The sequence below is a fragment of the Homalodisca vitripennis genome, chromosome 1, assembly GCF_021130785.1.
Source record: "Homalodisca vitripennis isolate AUS2020 chromosome 1, UT_GWSS_2.1, whole genome shotgun sequence".
NCBI lineage: Eukaryota > Metazoa > Arthropoda > Insecta > Hemiptera > Cicadellidae > Homalodisca > Homalodisca vitripennis.
This window is the reverse complement of record NC_060207.1, coordinates 73,169,257-73,192,413: the sequence shown is the minus strand read 5'-3', so window position 1 is coordinate 73,192,413 and position 23,157 is coordinate 73,169,257. Positions and strand designations below refer to the sequence as shown.

At 35.1% G+C, this 23,157-nt stretch overlaps 1 protein-coding gene across 1 annotated transcript in view; it reads right to left on the bottom strand.

Moving 5' to 3' along the window:
• The window catches only part of LOC124364525 (low-density lipoprotein receptor-related protein 1), a 221,709-nt gene that overhangs the window by 22,597 nt on the left and 175,955 nt on the right, over nucleotides 1-23,157 (bottom strand). Inside the window, 6 exon segments of the mRNA XM_046820081.1 lie at nucleotides 3,587-3,725; nucleotides 10,409-10,618; nucleotides 11,555-11,685; nucleotides 13,796-13,969; nucleotides 14,433-14,653; nucleotides 21,099-21,277. Of these exon segments, the coding sequence (XP_046676037.1) occupies nucleotides 3,587-3,725; nucleotides 10,409-10,618; nucleotides 11,555-11,685; nucleotides 13,796-13,969; nucleotides 14,433-14,653; nucleotides 21,099-21,277 (1,054 nt within the window).

Below are 23,157 nucleotides of genomic sequence, written 5' to 3'. Positions count from 1 at the left end.
GGTGCCATCACGATACAGGACTAGCAACACTATACAGCGACACTATTAGGAACAACTGAAAAGTTCCAAAAATCTCCGCTAGACATCACGGTAAGTCAGTGAGAATGAACCGACAGTCATTAGTCTGCAACGGAAAATGCCGTGCTCCCTCATATGGGACCAAACGGCAAATGCTGTGCGCACTCATTTGGGTATGTTTTGCTGCACTCGTCAACAGGTTAAACATTAGAGTTACTTTTGCAGTGTTAAGGAGATAGGAAGAAACTCCTTGTTTAATTGGGTCAGGTATTGATTAATTGGGTTAATGGTCTCATAATACACCCTGAGCATTTTTTATGAGCCATATTGACATCAAATTAATATTGTTTGATTTTTTGCTAAGAGCAGCTGGATGGTTTTCTTGAGCTCATCCTCAATGACAGAAATCAAAGCCATTGAGGCAACGACTCTGCTTGTGCATGGGGTTTTCTTTACCTTGTAGAGGACAATGACCATGCTCACAAGCAACAAATGTGAAAAATCTCTTAAATTCATTTACAACCTTAGTCACATACTCCACCAGTCTATCGCCAATATTGATCCTGATTTGTTTCTGCAAATGATCTTTTCTTATTTACAATGTCAACAAGTTGAATAATGGTTTTATGAATGGGTAATGGGTGTTCAAAACATTAGGACATAATTCTGTTTTATTATTGGATTTTGAAAAAGTTTTTCCTCATTTCTGCTGGGTGTTCTGTACATTCCAATGATAATTATTAAAATTTTTTTGGTTGAAGTTTGATTTTAACTGCTTCAAAATCATTTCCAATTGTTTATATAAGTGAAAAAGTGTAAAAAAAATTTATCTCACAAAGTTACCACTCCTCCTCCTTTGGATAGGAGTTAGCAATACGTGTTGGCCAGTATAAAATTTGGAACATGACAATGAATAATGTGTTCTCACCCAAGATTTATAACTAAACTAATTTGTTGGTTGTGGATTTTATTTGTTACACAAGGTGGATGGTCCAGTGGGTTTGTTGATCACTGCATCCATGTATCTGGAGTGCTGATGCATTGTGTCCGAGCAAAAGTGCTACTACCAGAGGCAGATTCACCGCAGTTTCCATGTAGCAGCAGTCTGCAATTGGTAGATATGTATCTTCAGACGAAGTTGACTTATAGGAGGCAGTACTTTGTTCCGTTCATGGCTTGCCTGCCTCCAGATATTGCTCAGCCCTCATTAGACTCTTTACCAACAGCTCGGCCAGTATCCTCTTACCAAACATACGGAGGTACATACCATGACAGGTTGAACCAGAGTCTACCGGTAGCATTGAAGTCTAGAAGTTTAACACCTTTATATCTTATACACAGCTCTTTATAAATGAGTTTGTGGGCAGTCTACTGGTTCACCGAGTAGTATGGTAAGAGGTCATAATTATGAGGCACAGTCGAGATAACAAGGGCTGAGCTAAGGTGGGTTGTGATGCACTGTTCTAAGAATTCAGAAACATTCTCACCAGTCGCTGCAGCCAGTGGAGGGTCTGAGCATTGAGGAGCGCATGGTACCAGGTACCCCACAATGCTTTTCATTACACACTATCACATTTATCACACTATTATTTTTTAATCAGTTTTAATTGAGGTTCTGCAGTTTCTTCTCAGGGAACACCAGGCTACCTTTACACCTTAAATTAAAACCCTGTGCTGCCTGTATTTAACATTATTGATATTGAAAACTATACACAGTTTGCCCATCTTGGTTTTCTCTAGAGCGAAACATTATTAATATGTAAATAAAAAATTAATATAAAATAAGTTAGGGGAACAAATTTGAATTACAACATAGAGATATAAAATCTCAAAATAAATAACAATCAATAAACTTAGGAGGATAAAATATGCTACAAGATTTCTATTTCAAATGTAAGCTTTGAAAAACACTTTTAACAACATACCATTGATTTGTTTAAAACATACCAGTGTTTCCAATGGAGAAAATTTAGCTAGCCATATTTATGGTAGATAAACAAATAAAAGTAATTAAAATTTTAAATATTTATTTTCTTATTGATCTCACTTGGAAAATATTACAATTATATTACACTTTATTCGAATAAATAAACTGATTAACAGTTTTACTTTCTCTGGTAAAGACTGTTTATTTTAACCCTTGATGGGCTATTATTAAAATAGGGTAACAAAATTATTTAGTTAATAAAAGATGAGTAGACTCTTGATTAACACATTGAATATGGAACCCGAGTATAGGTCGGGCTAGCACGCACACCATTGTATACGGAGCCCAACCTATACTCGGGCTTCGGTACTTAATTCAATACGTTTAGGTTTTCAGTAAAAAATCGGGTTTAGTTGTTTCAGACTATTTCCTATGTTATATAGTTTATATTTATACGTCTTTTTATGACAAGTAACAGTTGTGCAGCTGTAAAAATAGTATTTTCAACTATTGCACAACTGCTTAGTTACGTAACCGACTGACGACGCAGTGATGCGAGCATAGTTATTTATAAACAAAGTTCCACTGTTACTGAATAAAGTGATAAATGTTGGTTTAGTGATGGTTTAGTTTATTTTGACTGGTTTCTTAGTGATACAAGTTACATTCTTATTGATTATTGTGTAAAATGATTAATCAGTTTAGACAAAATAACGATGCACATGACACGTGATATGATGTCAGATTCTGAGCATGATTTGGAGGAGGATGATCGTATTTTTAATAAAAATAAAAGATTATCTGCAATTCAGTTCGAAAGAATCTTGGGTCAAATTTATGATTCTGGATCGTAGGGTGAGTTTCTCAACGACAATGATCCTGATCCAGATTTTGAGGTTAGGCCTAATGATCAAGACGTGAATGATGCTGAGTATGATTATGATAGGTCTTCCATTAGTACTAACATGAATACTTTCTTTCTTTTATGTTAATTTTATATCAAAAATACATTTATAGAACATTAGTTGGTAAAAAAAAACGTTTATACAACATTATGGGGTTGAAAAATAATAAACGTTTATTCAAAGTTACAATTTTTCAAATTTTATTTTTTCCCATAATTTTTTTTACTTTATAATTATGTTTAAATAATTATTTATCATAAAAAGGCACATTTTCTAAAACTGCGTGTTCTCCTCTTTAATTTTATATACAATATGTTAGGTTAAAACAATGTCTTCATAATAAAAAAAAGTAAAATCGCAAAAAACGGCCAGTATACTGAGTAAATTTGATGTTATATTCCTAGGGTTCAATGTGTTAATATAGCCCCTTAAATCCAGTTTTACATTCAACAGAACCATTCAATTCTGTAATTTAGTATAAAAATATGGATTAATTATTTAAAATTTATTATTTTATTGCCAATAAAAATTATTTTTGATCCAATGTGAATCATAGTGTTTGTTGGTAAGATTGAACATTCAAATACTAAACAAAAACTGTTCAAACATTTAAATAAAATATCCAAAATATAACAGTAACAGTATATTTTTTTGGAAATTATAGCCCAAATTCAGGTGGAGATAATTGAGAAGATAAATCACTGGGGATACATACAATAGAATGGTGTAAACATACCTGTGAAACCTGGGGGACAGTTACACTGGGCGAGGCCAGGTCTAGGGTTGAGACAACTGCCGCCGTTGAGACACCAACCAACGCACAGCTCTACTGGTACTTCACAACGCTCTCCTGTCCATTCCGGGGGGCAGTAGCACTGTCACAACACTTTTGTTAAAATTTAAATACTGAATTTATTTAACAAGTTCAGAGTTATACACATTAACATGTGCTTTAAGTAAAATTACTACTGCAATTCAAGAAACAGTCTTAACACTTTGCGCTCGAAAGACCAGCAGCACTGACCACACCAAAGTTGTTGACAGCTTGTGTTAGTTTTGCCGTAGTTTGTCCTTGCAAATTGTATGGCCAGTACATATGGCCATGCTACTTTCATAGAAAGCTCGGTGGTCATATTTATTGTTTGCCGTGTGATCACAATGCCAATCAGAAACAGTGTGGAAATAATCAATAACTGATGTCTTTGATGTATGAGTGGAACAGCCAAATTACAATGTTAGATGATGTGCAACACATGTGCGGTAAATGTTAATATATTTACAATTAACTTGGTTCAAATATTTAAGTGTGTTACAATAAAATCTAACGCAAACACATGTTTGACATGAAATGAAACATAAAAGATGTTAAGATAAATATTTTAATTTTTAACCAATTGAAAGATGGTATTTGAAGTATGACAGGCAAAACATGCACCCACCCAGGTGCTTTTTAATGATCTCAGAAAATAAAATATTCTTGTCAACATTATAGAACATGACTGCTGTAAATTTGTATTCTTCTGTTTATGTAATAAGCTGGAATGGATAGTTTACTGGATGTAACCACAACTGAAAATAGTAATCCTTATATTGATATTGCTTCAAGCATTATTACAGCATACTAGTTTTCAAATAGAAATTTGTTTGTAAACATTTACAATTATGTAATTTCAAGTGCTAAACATATTTTCTGGTGGTTTTAGAAGGAAAACTGAGTTATTTTTTACCAAGCAATTGTCTTTACAAAAATCATAGTCTATAAAACAAAAGATGAAGAGGTTTAAAACTCAAAATTGCCAATCAAGTAAAAGCCTCCTCAAGTCACCATTAGGTGCATATAAAGTTACACTCATATACAGTCATCTTAATTAGTTAAACTCTTAAAAAATGTAATTTGTTTTATTTAACCCTGGAACTGGCAAACGCCCGATATCGGCGTGACTTAAAACACGATGAAAGAGTTTCGGTATTGATACCAGTCGAAAGAGAAAGGTTCAATTTATGTAAATAATACACTAATAAATAATTTTATTGTTTCATTACACGTCCATACATTTTATAATCTCTTAACTGTTTGTTTACATTCTCCCGCGTACCGCGCTAGTTGCGCGCACAGCGATGAGTTTCGTCAGCTGGATGGTGTTCTGTCTGGTTTATTGTTTGTTTGAGTTCGTTGTAATGATGGTTGTATATATGACACAATAATAGTAAGTTTTTTTGTGCGTGTTTACGTAATGGATCGTAATTTCCGCGATCGTTCATTCCGAACTGGTTCATTCGGCTATTGTTATTTCGTCAGCTGGATCGTGTTCTGTCTGGTTTATTGTTTCTTTGAGTTCGTTGTAATGATAATTGTGTATATGACACAATAATAGTAAGTTTTTTGTACGTGTTTACATAATGGATCGCAATTTCCGCAATCGTTCAAGTGACATTCGAGAACTAGTTGTACATGAAATAAGCAACGATGAGGATTCCGATTTAGACATTCAATCAGAACATAATTAAAAAAATATATAATAAAAATTAAAAAATAGAAAATTAATATGAACTAATAGTTAAAAGATTGTACAAATCCAAGTGAGCTTTGAAGTTCGTACTTTTGTTGGTAAGTAGCACTTTAGAATGTCAGTGTATGATTTTTGTATCGTTTACCACATGTAAAAATAAATACCTTATAAACTATGTGTTGTTTTATTTTTGATCAGAATTAAATGCTCTTTCTTTTTTATATTTTGGATTTTGCATATCACTAAAAACAACAATTTTACAAATCAAAAACTTTGAACTAACTTTTCTTCTTTCTAAAAAAAAGTTTTTTCATGAAGAGGTAGAGTAAGGATATTTTTTTTGTTTTAATTATATTATGTGAAAAACGTTCCTTGAACAATGCTGAATAAAAAAATATATAATATGACATAGGTACTTTATAGTAAACTTTATAGGTATTTATATGTAATAATGTTAAATTACTAAACTTATAAAAATAAGAAATAAACTGTAATCTGCCATAACATTGAATTGTATTTTCATAACCACATTTTTTTTTTAAAAACATAAACAAAAAACATCTGATGGATTAATTATAAAAGGCAAAAATTAAATCAATCATATGTATCAATTCTCCCCCCCCTAAACTTTCACATTTCAATAGCTGGTCAACATGCCTCCTCCAAACACTTCCATCGTCCATTTTAACTTTGTACAGTAGCGAACTTTCTTTTTCCATAATTGTTCCAAAACTCCACTTGTATCTTGAGTTGGTGTAATCTCGAGCCTGTACTCTGTCACCCACCTGAAATTGTCTGCGTACGATTCGTGTAACTTCTTGTGCATTTTTGCTATCTGGTAGTAATAGGCTCAAATGAGTTCGAACACTTCTTCCAAACATTAAGTTGTATGAGTTTGAGCCAGTTGTGTTTGGAGATTGTCGAAGTTGCATCAAAAGCCTGTATAATTTTAGCTCAATCTTTCCCCCCTCATCTTCCATTGCCCTCAGTGATTTTTTTTACTGTTTGGACATAACGCTCAGCTTGTCCATTAGACGAAGGATGGTAGGGAGCTGTAGTTTTGTGTACAACACCATTAGCAGATAAGAACTGGCGAAATATTGTAGATGTAAATTGGCTTCCATTGTCTGAAACTAAGACCAAAGGAAGGCCGAATGTAGAAAACATTTTTCTTAGCTCCTTCATACACCATTCTGCTGACGTGTTTTTAGTAGGGATTTTACTTCAACCCACTTGGTAAAGGCGTCCACAACAATGAAATACCACTGACCTTGTATCGGGCCAGCAAAAATCTATGTGTAATCTCTCCCATGGTCCTTGAGGGGTCAGCCATGGATGATTCCGGTTCTTTTGCAGGTTGATTTTGTTTTAGTCGACATTGTTTACATGTACGTACCATTTGGCTCAATATCTCTGTCAATACTTTTCCACGTGCAAAAACTTCTAGCAAGGATTTTCATCTTCTCCATGCCTAGATGTCCAACATGTAGTTTCATTTAACACTGAGTGTTGTAAAGCTTCTGGAATCATTATGCCTGTAGCCCTTGAATATGCAACCATTTTGTAGTGTTAGTTCGTTGTCGTGGAAACCAAAAGGTTCGACTCGTCTCTCCTGTTTCAAGGGCATGTAGTACTGGTTGTAAATATTTATCTTGAGCAGTTTGTTCTGGATATAAGCATACTGTCAATCTGCAATGAATCAAGTTGATTAAGTTGAAAAAAAGGCTGCAATCGTCCACAAAGTTTGTAGTGCTATGTTCAGTAGGAAAACGAGACAAAAAGTCAACGTTGGCATGGTCAGAGGTTCTTCTATATTCAATTGAGTAGTCAAAACCTGATAAAAAGTGGTGCATAATTGAACAGTCTTGTAGCAGATATTGTTGGAAGGGTTTTGTGGGACTGAATATTGACACTAACGGTTTATGGTCAGTCACTAAAATGAACTTTCGCCCGTAGCAGTAAGGGAAAAATTTCTTGAGTCCCCAGTAAATACCTGTTGCTTCCTTATCAATTTGACTGTATTTTTTGTTCACATTTGGTCAAAGTGCGTGAGGCAAAACTAATTGGCCTCTCACTTCCATCGCTGTATCGATGTGAAAGACAGGCTCCAAGGCCCACTGGAGACGCATCGGTTTGCAAGCACTAATGGGAGTTCTGGATTGTAGTGGACAAGTACATTGTTACTGGTTATTTCCGACTTAACCTTCTGAAAAGCTTTCTTCACATTTTGAAGTCCACATATAACGGTTGCCTTTCTTCAGTAAAATTATTGAGTGGGTGGAGGATTGTTGCTAAATCTTTGATGAACTTGTTGTAATAGTTTTGCCAGACCGAGAAATGTTCTAAGTTCACTTATGTTTTTCCGGTCTTTTTGCTGTTCATGATAGACAAGACTTTGTCTTTGGTTTTTGTGAAGTCCTTGAGCATCAATGACATGCCCAAGATTATTGGATACTCGTTTGAAAAAAAACTTGCATTTATCTCGGTTCATCTTTAAGTTATTGTTTCTTAATCGTTCTAGAACTTTACGTAATCTAGCCAATAATTCTTCAGCTGTTTTACCCTGAACGATAATATCGTCAAAGAAACATTGTACACCAGAAAGTCCCTGCAAGGTTTTGTCCATGAATTGTTGCCAGAGAGATGGTGCTACCTTCACCCCAAACATCAAACGATTTACTTTGTACATACCTTTATGGGTGCTGAGTGTCTGCATGTGTGCACTTTCATCGTCCATTTTCATGTGGAGGTAAGCATTAGAAATATCCAAGGTACAAAATAATTTTCCTCCGTTCATTTGAGAGAAGATTTCTTTCTCAATCCTGGGTAATGGATGGTTTTCGTCTTTGATCACCTTGTTTAAAGTCACTTTATAGTCAGCACAAATCCGTGTTTGACCGTTCGGCTTGACAACAGGTACGATGGGTGTTCCCCAGTCTGAATGATCTACTTTTGTTATGATTCCACATTCTTCTAGTCTCGTAAGTTCATTTTCTACTTTACTTCTTAGGGAAAACGGTACTTGTCTTGGTTTTACAAATATTGGCGTCGCGCCATCAGTAAGTCTAAAATGTCCCAGATATTCAGGTATAACACCAATTTTTCCATCAAAATAAGTCACTAAATTCACTTAACAAGCTTCCTAGATTTTGAAGTCTGACTCGTTGTAAGACTTTTAATCTCACCCCAATCTAATTTAACTTCTCTCAACCAGTCCCTTCCGAATATGGCGTCAACGTTTTGATCAATTAGGTAAAGTTTTTCCAACAAACTTCTGAGTCTTGTACGTGCATTTAACAAATGTTACTCCTTTCGGTTTTTATGGTTTCTCCTGTATAAGTTCGAAGTTCAATGTTAGTAGAAAATATTTTCTGTGGGATGGCAAGCTTTTTTAAACTCGTTGTAAGACATTGTACTAAGAGCTGCACCAGTGTCTAATTCCATGGGTAATGTCCTGCCTTCGATGTTGATGTTAACCATAAATTTGTCATTATTTCTGTCACTAATTACATTAATCTCATATTCATTCTCACTATTCAAGTCACTTTTGTTTTCAGTTTGATGTTGTCCAGGTTTCATTTGTAATTGAGATTTACTTTGCAAACAAACACTAGCTATGTGTCCAACTTTTCCACATTTTCGACAAGTTGCATCTATGAATCTGCAGCTATTAGCACGATGGGAGGGTGAACCACAACGATAGCATTTTCCTTTGAGCTTTTCAATGGCTGAATTTGTTGAACGTGGACTAAGTAGAGGTTTTGGCCGAGGTGAGACTCTCTTAGATATGTTTTCTTTATTTGAATGTCTTTGCTGAACCTGATTTAATTCAATGTGTTCAGTACGTGTTTCGGCTAACAGTCATACTTTCTGCTTTGGCAAGCTCTATAGCCGAAGCTATGTTCACAATGTCCTGATAGGTGTGTTTCTCGCGGTCTTGGAGTAATTTAGTCCGAATATCTATGTCTTTCAATCCACGAATAAACTGTAACTTGAGAAATAAGTCTGCAACTGATTTACCGCAACCACAATTGAAGTTACAGTTAATTGTCATCTTCTTGAGAGCCACCGAGAATTCACTAACTGATTCATGTTCTTGTTGAGGTCCGTGAAATGAATTTATGCTGCAAGGCCCACTGGCTTGGTTGCGGGTCGATAAAAATCCTTAAGAAGCTGTACCAACTCGTCGTAATCTTTATCTAACGGGTCGTTGGGAGCACAAATATCGTACAGTTGTTGGTGCAGTTGGGGAGTGAGAGCATGTAGCAATGTGTAAACTTTAGTTTTATCATCAGCTCTTTGATTCTTTAGTTGTAAAAATACTTCTAATCTTCTCAACAAAATTTAGAAATGGTTTCATCAGGGTGGTAGGGATTGAAATTTATATTCCCTGAAGTGTAGTTTGAAACCGTACAAACAGCTTCACTTGGAGATGAAGTAGATGTAAATGTTTGTGTCTTTTGAGATTGTGTACCATTTCTTGTAATTTTGTTGTAAGGTTTTAAATACTCATCCTCCACATTACATCTGTATTCTATTTCATGTTTCTAAATAGTTTTCATCTGTCAAACAATCAATGCCATTCTGAACCTGCTTGTAACGTTCCCAGTATTCAGTCACAGCCTTTGATTTTTTATATTTAGTTCGGTTAATGTAGGGTTACCTTCAGCAAGTCTTTTGCCCTTTGAAAATTGGCCCTTAATAATAGATCGAGCTTTTTTTAGTTTTTTGTAACTCTTCTTCTTCTTTAGTCATTTCTCCTTCTTTTTACCTCGTCGCCACTGTTAAATTACTAAACCTTATAAAAATAAGAAATAAACTGTAATCTGCCATAACATTGAATTGTATTTTCAGAACCACATTTTTTTTTTAAAACATAAACAAAAAACATCTGATGGATTAATTATAAAAGGCAAAAATTAAATCAATCATATGTATCAAATAATAAAATAAATATAAGGCAATGTATGAAGTACTAAAATCACTCCGCCACTGAGAGAAATATGACCGCCAGTTCCAGGGTTAAAATAAGAAAACTGTATACTGACCTTAAGAGGAGGCTGGGAGTTGGGTGGTCCATTGACAATAAGATCAGGAAAGCACCAGCCATTGTTCTTGCAGTGTTGGGAGCACCGGTAATGATCACAGTGGTCTCCGTCATACAGCATGGAACACATACACTGTGGCCCTTGCTCTGTGACCTCACATACTCCTCTGTGACACTGCAGCGGACAAATCTCTCCTGTCTTACACTCCAGCTGTGACACATCATTAAGAGTTGTTAACTATTGCAAGACCCACCTCTTAATCAGATGAAAAGATTGAGGCTGTTGTACAGAATGTTTAGCTAACTATAGGAAATAAGGCTAATCTTTAAAACCTTCTGCTGGGTCAGTTCAGATTCCAAGATTTTTCCATTTATTATATAATTTTCAGGAAATGATAATTATATAATAAATGGTTATGGCTATCTAGTGGAACTTTCATAAACACTACTTTTAAAAGAAACTATTTAACACACAATTGCCCTAATTGTGGTACTGAAAGTTTTACTGCAATTATCTCATTCTTGTATATTAAAAACTTCAATATTTATGTGTCTCAGGTTGTATAAAATAATATCAGACAGACTTTTTCCATCTGGCTGCATTTTCCTTCAATAGTGATACTGTCTAAAGACAGAGGTACAAGATTAATATAGTTTAGTATATGGTTAAACTATGTTAGAATGACATAATGGATGGAAATTGTAGAAAATGTGTACAGCGAAAATGTTTAATGCAATAACTTATTTGATTTTACTTCTTTTTTTCTTATTTATCTGTATTGCTTTTCTTAAAATCACTGATTTTTGTAATTTAATTGATTTTTACTCTAAGGATAAACAGTGATGTATAAAAAAATATAATAATATGAAAATGGGAAATTTAAAGAAACAATTTACCTAATAAGCTCAACTACTGTCTTGAGCTATTCATATAAAAATTGTATATTTTCAGGTACAATTCCAAATCCCCCATCAGGTATTTTACATACTTAACCCAGTTAGTTAAGCACTTTTGTCTAGTTGATAAGCCAGGCCAATTGTTTTTCAAACCCTACAGTTTGCAGAACAAAATTAGAAATTGATCTGCCCCAAATAGGGATAATACACTATATTTGCTGACATGAACAAATGTTGGGTCTGAGCTTACTTCGGTGTTTGAAACGTTGGCAGCCTTAGGTTCTGTACCATCCGGACAGAGGCAGGTGTAGGCATCGCCTCCCCGGGCTATGACACAGAGAGCAGACTTGTGGCAGGGAGAATTGGCACATGGATCTGTCACTGTAGAGCAAAATCACAATTCAATTTCTAAAAAAGAAACTATTAATAATGTAATGTAAATATCACATTTACAAAGAATTTATAGGAATATTTTAGTAAAATTACTAAATCGACATTCAAAATACAATTTAACCCTCTAACTCCTAACCGGAGAGCCCTTCTGGGGCGATTTGCAAGGTTTTTTCTGAACTGCTGTAACAAAATGTACATCATTTATACTTAATTTACACTCAAATTTACACTTATATTTATATTTTTTGCCTAAGTATGTAGAATTTGAATACTGAAATGTAAAAATTAAACTCATAGAAAAAAAAATGTGCAAAAACTAATACTTGCTGGTAATTTTAACACACAACCACAAATGTCGAGTTTCCTGGTAATCTAACAGATTAAACAAAATCCAAAATAGCAAAAAGATGCAGAATTTATTACAAAAAAAGAAACACTGTAAACATAAATAACAAGCATATATTATACTAACATATAAAAAAAATTATCTAATTGACCTAAAATGCAATGGTTTATTGACATGTCCATACAAATATTGCTTTACATACAAATTTAAAACACACACACACACAAATATATAGTAATCTCAAATAAATGTTATATTAGGTAAATGTAAATTTATGTCTTGGCTAAAAAACAGATAGTTTTGACTCGTCTAGTTCACTAGTGCAGAATTGTGCCACTCCAAGTGCTAGCAGCAGTTATGTTAAAGATGGCTGCCTTTAATTGACCAAAGCAAGCTGTATGTTTGGTTTGAAGAATGAATTTCAGCGTAATTTTTGTAACAAGTACGCTATAGATCCTCCTAGTAGGCCTATAATTTATGAGTAACATCAATATTTTGTAGAAACAGGGTGCTCAGTAAAACATATGAAAGTCTGACAAAGTCTTTGAGCAAGTGAAACAGTTTTGCCAACAGCCCTATGAAATCGACCCGGCGTGCCTCTCATGAGCTGCAACATGCGCAGGTTGAAACTGTACAGAATGTAGCTTTTACAAGCAATTAAAGATAATATACTGATAAGATTGCACGGAAGAACTTCTGTGCGGAAATGTTAAATCGCTTGGATAATGATGAACATTTCTTGGACAACATAATCTTTTCTGATAAGTCAACTATTTACTAAAGTGGCAAGGTTAACACACATAACTATAGGATTTGGGGCAGTGAAAATTCACAAGAAACATTGCAACATGCTCGTGATAGCCCTAAGCTGAAAGTATTTTGTGCATTGAACAACAAGAAAATGTAAGGCCTCTTTCTTTCCAAGAGAGAACCATCAATGGGATAGTGTACCTGGATATGTATGTACAATTTTTGAAACCACAGATTGATAAGGATGACCAAGAATGAAATATGCATGCAAGATGGCACACCACCAGACTATCTGACTGGAATTTCCTAATGACCACTTTCCAGGTGAATGGATTGACTGTGCTGTGTCAATTGTTCCCCTGACCTGACATCGTTAAGACATTTTCTTCTAGGGCTTCATCAAGGATACAGTGTATGTATCTCCTTTTCCCGCCACTCTACTGGAACTTACAGCAAGAATACCGCTGAGCAAGTTACACTTGGAATGCTAGTACGAATCTGGGAAGAAATCAACAAAAATAATACACAAACATGGATATTAGTAACAAAAAAGGCAGTAATGTTAAACATCCCTGAAATGATTTTTAACATACAGGTATAATGTACTTTATTAATATTTAAAAGATGAAGAATAAAAGTTCAAAACTTTCATCCTCAATAAGGTACAAAATATTTAAAAAATAAAAAAGCGCATATTTTGCGTCTCAATACATACTTAGAATCTGGAGAAGATAAGCAATTACTCTAACATGTTGTTGTACTAATAGAGGGTCCATACTGACCCCATGGGATTGTACAGGTTAAAAGTAACGTCATAAAAGTGGATGGAGGTTAACATTGTTTTTACAGGGCTACAATCAAGATCACTGCTATTAAAGCTAGCTCTTTATGAGCCACTACTGTTAATAATGATTAATAATAATTCACTTAGCATGAATAATCAAACTCCAGATAACAGAATCGAATGGAAAAAAATTTGTTATGAATGAAAATAGTACTTACTGTTCTGCTGTTTATGCTCTTGTACAATGATTATGTCAGCAGCCCTCGTCAGACCTTGGGAGATGTAGGTTTCATTTCCTCTGCCAAATTTGTTTATTCTCAAGATGTCATTATTTTGGTACATGCTGATAAATGCCCAGTCCTCAAATATTTCCACCTTGTATGGTTTCTGACCTAATGTGACAAACAAGACAATAGAATCAAGCAAAAAAATAGCAGTGCTACTTATCTAAATCAAATTACTCTTTATTTTCAAATATACAATAATTACAATTCCAAGCACACTGTACTGAAAATACCACCACATGGACCAAGGCCTGTGTGTGACGACAAGCTCTTATTTAAAACAATTGTAATAGAACAGACTTTTGCTTTATATATACATACAATAAACACAATCCGGCTCACACATCCAGTCTCACAGGATAAAATAAAATCCTAAGACTTGAGGACAACTATGAGATATGTCATTGTGATTGATATTTACTATTTATTACTCAATCTTTCAATAGAGCACACTAATCAATCCAATTTCAACTTCCGGCAGTTATAAACAATTAATAAAAATTATATCATACAGTATTGAAATCTTGGTAGGAATACTGGTAGGTCTAAGTGAATGAACTTGACAACATACCTCTGGGGAACTTGTGAACAAGTTGGCGACCTCGGCCGTCCAACATGATACTGTCGATAGAAAGAGCCTTGGGGTCCGCCCAGTACAGTCTACGAGCTGGGTAGTCAATAGAAAGTCCTGTCGGCCAGTTGACAGACTCCACTAGCGTCCGACACCCCTGTCCATCCATCCCACATGACTCGATTCGGGAGTTGACACCCCAGTCTGACCAGATCATTGTCCTGTCAACAGATATACAGGTGAAGTTTAGTTTTCACGGGTAGTTGACTGAAAATCTAATGGAAATAGTAAGTGGTATTTGTAGCTTATACTGCAATCCATAATTATGAAATAATTTTTCACCCTTACAAAATCAATGTAATTTACACACATTATGTAATTAGGATTAAAAGAAATTATTGAATTTTTTACAACTATAGAGAATTAATCCACAATTATCACAAAATAAACTACAAAACATGATGTTTATGACTGATTTAATATCACTTTATTTATGATGTATGCTATAATTTATCTTTTTAATTCTGTAATTTAATTCATCATCATCTTGTAGGTCAACATCTAAAGAATTAATAGCAATAATAATTAATTATTAAATTAACTGAATTCCATTTGAAGATCTAGGGTTAAAAATAAAATAACTAATAAAATAAAAGTAATTTGGACTTTTTGCTTATTTTGGTTATACAGGGTGATTCATGAAGTTCTCCCCCCATCTTCTACAGCACCCTTCTGTACTAGTATAAATAATGAAAAAATGTTATATAAACATAGGTCCGAAAACGCTTCGTTAGCGAGTTACAGCTAGCGAAAGATTTCGCCTGAATTCCTGGGTAAAGAGTAAAATAAAGCCATACTGAACTTTTGGAAAGGGTAATTAGAGTAAGAAATATCGTGGATTCTATGTATTTTTTACCTGATAAAGCTAAAAAATATAACTTACCTAGGTAACTTCTAAGAAATAGGTTACTTTACCTGTAGTAGTTTTTGAGGGATTCAGGGTTAAATGCAAAAAATGGGGCCACGAAACAATGTTTTTTTAAGTTTGATGTTACAATAACATGTTTGTTAAATTGTAATAAATGACATAAAATCAACAAACATTAATTGTAGAGAATTTAATTCTGAGAAAATTGATTATAATCAAAGTCTAAAATAAAACAGTAATAAGTACCAAAAAATCGATTTATTCAGTATTAATACATTACTAAGCTGTAAAAGAAAATACCGTACGGTATTTAGTTAAAATAAAACACAATAACAAAATGTTTGTTCCCTTAATGATGGAGATAAATTGAGTTATGAAAAAACAAGATTAACTGCTTAAATAAATTTGTTTGTAAATAAAAATATCAAATGTTTTATTACGTTGTATTTTTTTTTTTTAAATAAAATTTACATCAAATGTTCGAAGATAAATGAAGCAAATCATTTTCCCATTATTGTGTACTAATCATCGATATGAACTTTTTTGTTTTATTAATTTCTAAGTTAGGTAACGGCACGAATAACAGCCTGTTCAACAATTGGTAGTTCTGTACATGTTACGTTAGAACTGTGTATTAGTGGTGTTTTGCAAGCTACAGCAGGAGATCGGAGTTCTGTGAATCGTGTTTATTAAATGCAATTTTTCTGAGAGTTATAATTCGATTGTGTTTATTCAGCAAAAAAAAAAATGCCTTACTTATTTACATCAGAGAAAATACGCTGATATGGTTTTTTATTTTGGGTTACTGTAATGAAATGCTAGAGCTGCTGTAGAAAGAATATGAACTACGTTACCACTAATAGGAGGAATCCAGATACCAAAACACATTTCAGGAACTTTTCGTACTCTTCGGGAAAACATGGATCACTACCAATATACTAGAACCAATTATGAACGAGCTGCCCAACTTGATGGATGATATTGTTATTAATGCTGTTCATCGCAGTCCAGGTGTAAGTACACGACGGTATTTCTAGGCGGGGGGGGGGGGGGAACGGGAAATTTTTAGGAGTTTCGCAGTCAACGGTGTGGAGCGTCACTTAATCGAAACAAATTTTATCCCTTTCATAAACAAAAGGTTCAACATCTACAGCTAGGGGATGGTCCGCTTCGCTTGGAGTTTTGCAACTTTTTGAATATTAATAATCAACTCTACAAGCGTATTTTGTTTTACGGATGAGGCACAATTCACTCGGGATGGTGTCAATAACTCTGCACAATGAACACTCATGGGCAGAAAAAACATCCCACAATGAGGTAGTGGAAACAGAACTTTCAACACCGATTTTAAAGCCGTCAATGTCTGGTGTGGCCTTTTGCAACAATCGGCTGATTGGACCCTTTCATATTATCTGGTCGCTGCTAACTAAATGCTGAGGTTCTATTTGCATTTCCGTCAAGAAGACCTTGCCGCAGCTGTTAGAGAATGTTCCCCCCCTTTTACCCCCCCATCTCAGACAAAATTTGTACTTCCAGCATGACGGAGCACCTCCCCACTTTTCACGTACCGTTTCTGCTTACTTAAATCATCAATTTCCTGGACACTGGGATTGGTCGTGGAGGGCCTCACCCTTGGCCACCAAGATCACCAGATCTATCTCCATTGGATTATTGCATCTGGGGATAGGATGAAAGACATTGTATACAAGACAAAAGTGAATTCTCGTGAATTAATGAATGTAATTGCCCCGCGTATTTATGGATTCGGCTGTGCAGATACAGGGAAGTCCTGAAAAATTAAGAAACGCAAACAAACGCAATACACAAACGTCTGTTCAAAATGTATTGATAAGGATGGCCTCATTTCGAAACATTCATATTAAAAAAGTGGTTGCGTACGGTTGGCCCAACCTGATTAATTTTGCTTAAAACTAGTATTGCTATTATACTGAATAAAATCGATTTTTTGTACTTCATTTCTGTTTTATTTTAGTAACTTTGATTATATCAAATTTTCTCAGAATTAAATTCTCTACAATTTAATGTTTGTTGATTTTATGTATTTATTACCAATTTAACAAAGTTATTGTACATCACACTTAAAAAAAAACATTGTTTCCGTGCACCCCAATTTTTTGCATTTAAAACCCTGAATCCCTCAAAAAACTACTACAGGTAAGTTCTGAAACCTATTTTTATTAGCTTTATCAGGTAAAAATACATATGAAATCCACGATATTTCTTACTTAATTAACCTTTCCAAAGGGGGGAGTGGGGAATCAGTATGGCTTTATTTTACTCTTTACCTCAGGAATTCAGGCGAAATCTTTCGCTAGCTGTAACTCGCTAACGAAGCGTTTTCGGACCTATGTTTATATAGACATTTTTGTCATTATTTATACTAGTACAATGTGCTGTAGAAGTGGGGGGAGAACTTCATGAATCACCCTGTATACACTTTAACCCTTCAACACACTATTTAATTTGAACTGAACATCCCCTAAGTGGTCCACTTAATTTCTTGTTTTTCACAGTTTTGTGACAACATTACCTATACATACATTAAATGATTTTCTATTAAGCCTATACTTGTAAAAGTGATTGTATTGCTAGAATATAAGTATACCCATACAAACATATACAAAATACCATTACATAATTTTTTAAGACATGTTTACTGGAAGTTATTTGCTGTATTTATATTAGACATTTGCAACTGTGTGATATGTCTTGAAGCAGTCCTCTAGGCATAGGCCAGCCTCACATTAGGGACACCAGTAGATTGTGGAAACCCAGTATTTCCCAGTTGGTGGAATCTTTTCAATAAAATGTCTTTCAGTTAGGCGCATTGGTGGAGGCTCAGTGGATGGTCTGCCTTGAACTGTTCTTGGTACCTCTTGTTGAAATCTTTCCAAAATTTCTTTTACTAGGCCTAATCTAAATGCTAAGTGATCAATATTGTTGTGTTTTGACTTCCAAATGATGTATGAGTTCAGAATTGTAATGTTTAGCATACGCTTGAAGACTTTCACGTACCATTTAGTACCTCTTTTCCTTTCCAGTAGATAGTTCTCACCGTTTCACAGTCAATTGCGTAGTTAGAAACAGCTAAAAGCAAGTGCCAACTTGATCAAGATCAATGTTTTTCGTCTACTATAAACTACATGTTGAATGGCTTTCGATACATAGGTATCGATACACCGATAGTTCATTGCATCTTCTTTCCAACGATGTATAACTCGAATGTATTACACCGAAATATATTCGTTATAAGATCGGACTGCGCGATGCGTACAGGTAAGTTGCGGGCCGAGTTCAGCGGTAAACACTAGACGTACGGCGTACGTCGCGGTGCGTCGAAGGGTTAACACATTCACTGCTAACTCAATTTTATGTACTGTTGGCCAGTGCTGAGGAAATTATTTTGTTCAGAATCAAATTTTTTTTCCAAATTTAACTTACAAAAACCTTCTAAATTGAGTATTTAAGCTTTTTTGTGTCAATTTACTAAAAAAAATAATGACGCCCATGGGCGTCACAGCACATGGCACCAATTTTTTAGCTGTTTGTTCTTTTGCAACCTTGGTATAATGAAAAAGACCTTTTATTGTATAAATAATGTTCACATACAATTGTTCACACATTTAAAAGCTATTTACATCAAAATAATCAAAATAAACAAAATGTTCGTATTTGTTTACACATGTTTTACTCATGGTGAACTTTGAAATAATCTCCTAGGCACAGCGGAACGATCTCTGGGTATCCTCCACATCGATAAATGGTGTCTTTGCACCTTCCTTGTTGGTAGCGTACAAAACAACGTTTTCTTTTAATTCTTCCATTTTCACCCACTGGTCCTTTTTTTGAAAGGTGCTCAGTTTGGACCACTCGAGGCACTTCAACGACGCAAGCGATGAGAAGGCTTTTTATTATAGCAGGCCTAAAGTCCAGCATTGATAATTTCTTTCTCATGGTGTACTTGTTGAACAAAATATAGGTATTGAGCAGCCCCATATGTAAAATGTGGATAAAGATTTTCTTGTACCAGCGCAAACATTTTCTCTCGCTCGGATAATAGCTCAACAGCTGGTCTTGACGATCTACACCACTCATGCATTCATTGTACTCAATGATCGGAAAAGGTTTGGTTTTATTCTACACCTGTCTTGTTTGTAGCTAAATTCATTGTGTTTTCAAATTGTGTTGAAAGGTATGACTGACCGAGCTTCGGTTTCACCACTCTTGAGTTTCTTTGATGTAACTTCAGTTGGAAGATCAAGCCAGTCAGCTCGCAGCGTTCCCGTGATGTATGTCTTTTGTTCCAAAAGAGCTTTTGAAAGTGGTACGCTATTGTAGAAATTGTCTGCGAAAACAGAGTGTCCCTTACCGAATCTTTCAGAAAGCATGTGTAAAACTACCTTTTCAGTATGACCAGTTCCGGAAAGGATGTCCATTGCACCAGCATAGATACTGAATTTCAATACAAGGCCGTTTGGCTCGGTTAGGATACACAATTTTACAACTGAGCTCCTTACCAGGCAAATACAGGTTCTCCATCTTGTTATTTAGGTAGTCCATTGAAGGTCTGATTTTATGTAACCGATCAGTAGATGCATTGTCATTTTTGACAAAGTGCAAGCACCGTAAAATGAGCAAAAAACCGATCTCTTGTCATATACTCACTAAAACAAGTTTTAAACAATTTGCAGTTCTCCAATACATTTGTAATTGTTGCATCTGCACTATCCCTGTATGAAACAAGAGCCCCAGAAATGTTTTCATTTCCGTTAGGGTAAGAGGTTTCCAACCTGTGATTCGAGAATTTTCTCGTGTACATTCTGACAAAAAATATCTTCGGCATTATCATTTGTCTCTCTAACAACTGACTCTAGAAAAACATCGTCAAAAATCATATTAAAATAATCAATAGGCTCATCGTCCGGTACAGGAACTAGCAAACCGGTAGGCTGAGAAAACAGTTTTCATGTAAGGAGTTACAGACCAAGGTATAAAAGGCCGTGGTTGTTTCCGACCTCGACGTCGATTATCTGTAGTGGTAGGTTGTTGAGTGACAGGTTGTGTGTGTGTGGGGTCAGCGGTCATGGTTACGATGTTCGGTAAAGATGGCTGAGTAGAGCTGCTTGAGCTTGCCACGTGTTGGTCTGCAGTGTCTTCACTCACGCATTCGATGTCTGAATCAGTCTCACCATCACTGTTCGGCTTCCAACTATCACTACTACTAAATTCATCTTCTATATCGATCTGCCAATCGATTTCACTCATAGTTAAAACATGAGAATTATGAAAAACGTTATCTTCATCGTACTCATTTTAAGGTCAAAGGAACCACACAAACTATGAATGAAGAGTTCTCTGACTGAGCATAACCTATAAGGACATCAGTACTAATGCGTACACAACGCTAAACTGACGTACAAGGCCAGGCTTGGCAGGAAACGAGAGCGCGCCAAGACAAAGAAGCTTGACGCCGCGTGGTGTCACCCGCACTGAACGTGTTAAGAACTTTACTTAAAATTAATAATATCTCTGCTTTAAATTTCCAAAACTTTAATCAGACTCTGAGATAGCAGAGCAACATGTCTGAACAATAAATTATCTCTATTAGTATAATTTAGAACAGAAGCCACACCTAACAAGAGCAAATTGTTCTAAAACTGTTGTTTGCTCATAAACTTCAATAGAATGATAGAGAACACTTGTGCAAACTTACTCACCCAGACTTGGGGTCAACAACAATGTCATGAGGCTGGTCCACAGCCACCTTAACCAGTGTGCGCTTCATACGGCCATCCAATGTAGACACAGCCACTATGTCCGCTCCGGCGTCTACCCAGTACAATCTCTTAGCCACCCAGTCCACTGCCAGTCCTCTTGGCTCCACCAGGTTCGTAATCTGCACATTTTAACATGCATTCTGGGAGTGCACAAAAATTCCCTTCAGTTTAGATAAATTATAAAGGGGTTATTTTTAGATAATTTTCTGTGGGCTCTAAATAGTTCTATGCCTCTTAAAAGAAAAACCAATTAAAACTAGGAGTAAAGATGTTTCCTGGTACCATGATGGCCTAACTCAAATCAAGTTAGAGTTAGACAGACTTTATTTCATAATAAAGAACACAAGATCTGAGCTAAACTTAGAAATAAGAAATAATTACAAAAAACTAAAAATAGTCTATAGGAATGAGATAAAGAAGGCTAAACTTAATTTTAATAATGGCCTAATTTGACAAAGCAAAAAATAAAAGCAAGGCTGCTTGGAAGATAATAAACCAATCAGCTAGATTAAATAGCCAGTCTAGGCCTATAGGTTCATCTATCAAAATAAATCCAAATAGTTTTAATGAATTTTTTGTAAACTCAGTTTCCGAGACTTGTGACGGGATGATACCACACTAGCAATAATAACTACTCCCTTCTATTTAAATAACTACTCTGTTTCATGGCTCCCAGCTGACAATTTTAGTTTTAAAGTTTTTAAAGTGGAAAAAGTCTATGCTGCTATCATTAGTTTAAGTAATAGTTCTTGTCTTGACTGTTTTGGTGTTAATGCCCCTATTTTTAAAATTAGCTGCTAGTTTTGTTTGTGAGGTTTTAACTTTTTTGTTTAATGAATGTATTATGTTAGGTATTTTCCCTGATGTTTTAAAGACCAACAAAGTAATTCCTGTGCATAAGAAGGGTCCCAAGGATCAAGTGTGTAATTATAGGCCTATATCGATTGTTTCAATTGTGTCAAAGGTCTTGGAACGGCTAGTTCATGGGCAGTTAGTTCATTATCTTGAAACCTATAATTTGCTTAGCAGCTGTCAGTTTGGTTTTCGGGCCAAGCGCAGCACTGTTGGGGCAGTCCAATCTCTTATTAATGATTGTTATGAGGCCTGGAATCAAAAAAATTTAGTAAATTTTAGGTCTTATGACCTTTCCAAGGCCTTTGACACAGTAAATCATGCCATTTTAGTAAATAAGCTTAAGTTTTATGGTTTTAGTAATACTGTTGTAAAATTTCTTTGTTTCTTACCTTACAAATAGGTTCCAATATGTTTATTTCAATGGCTCTTTGTCTGATACACGTCTTGTTCAGTTAGGTGTTCCCCAAGGTTCAATTTTGGGGCCTACTTTATTTATTATTTATGTAAATGACCTGCCCTCTAATCTTAATGACAGCAGTGTAAGCACCTACATGTTTGCTGATGACCTGGGCCTCAAAGTCTGTACAGAATCAGTTGATGATTGTAGGGAGATGCTTAGAATTAAAACTTCAATTGTAAACGACTGGTGTGCAGCCAACAAATTATGTCTAAATGAAAAATAAAATCCAGGATTTACAACTCACCTTGTCTTGTAGGTCAAGTGATAATGATGACTTGAGTCTTAAGTTTTTAGGTGTCTATTTGCAGTCAAACCTAAAGTGGCAAACTCACATTGATTATGTGGCTGCTCAGACTGCAAGGGGCATCTTTTTTGATTAGGGCTCTCTAAAATGGAGTAATTTCTATTGATCACATGCTGTGTGTGTATATTATGCATATATAAATAGTTTTTTGACCTATGGAGTTGCTTTGTGGGGCCATTCTCATTTAGCAAATAAGCTGTTTGTACTTCAGAAGAAGGCAATTAGGATAATTGGGCAATGTACATAGTAGAGAACATTGTAAACCTCTTTTTGTAAATTTTAATATTTTGACCCTGCCGTCCATCTATGTTTTAAATGTATTGTTGTATGTTAAAGATAATTTATTTAGACTTAGCAACCAAAGAGATGTACATAATCAT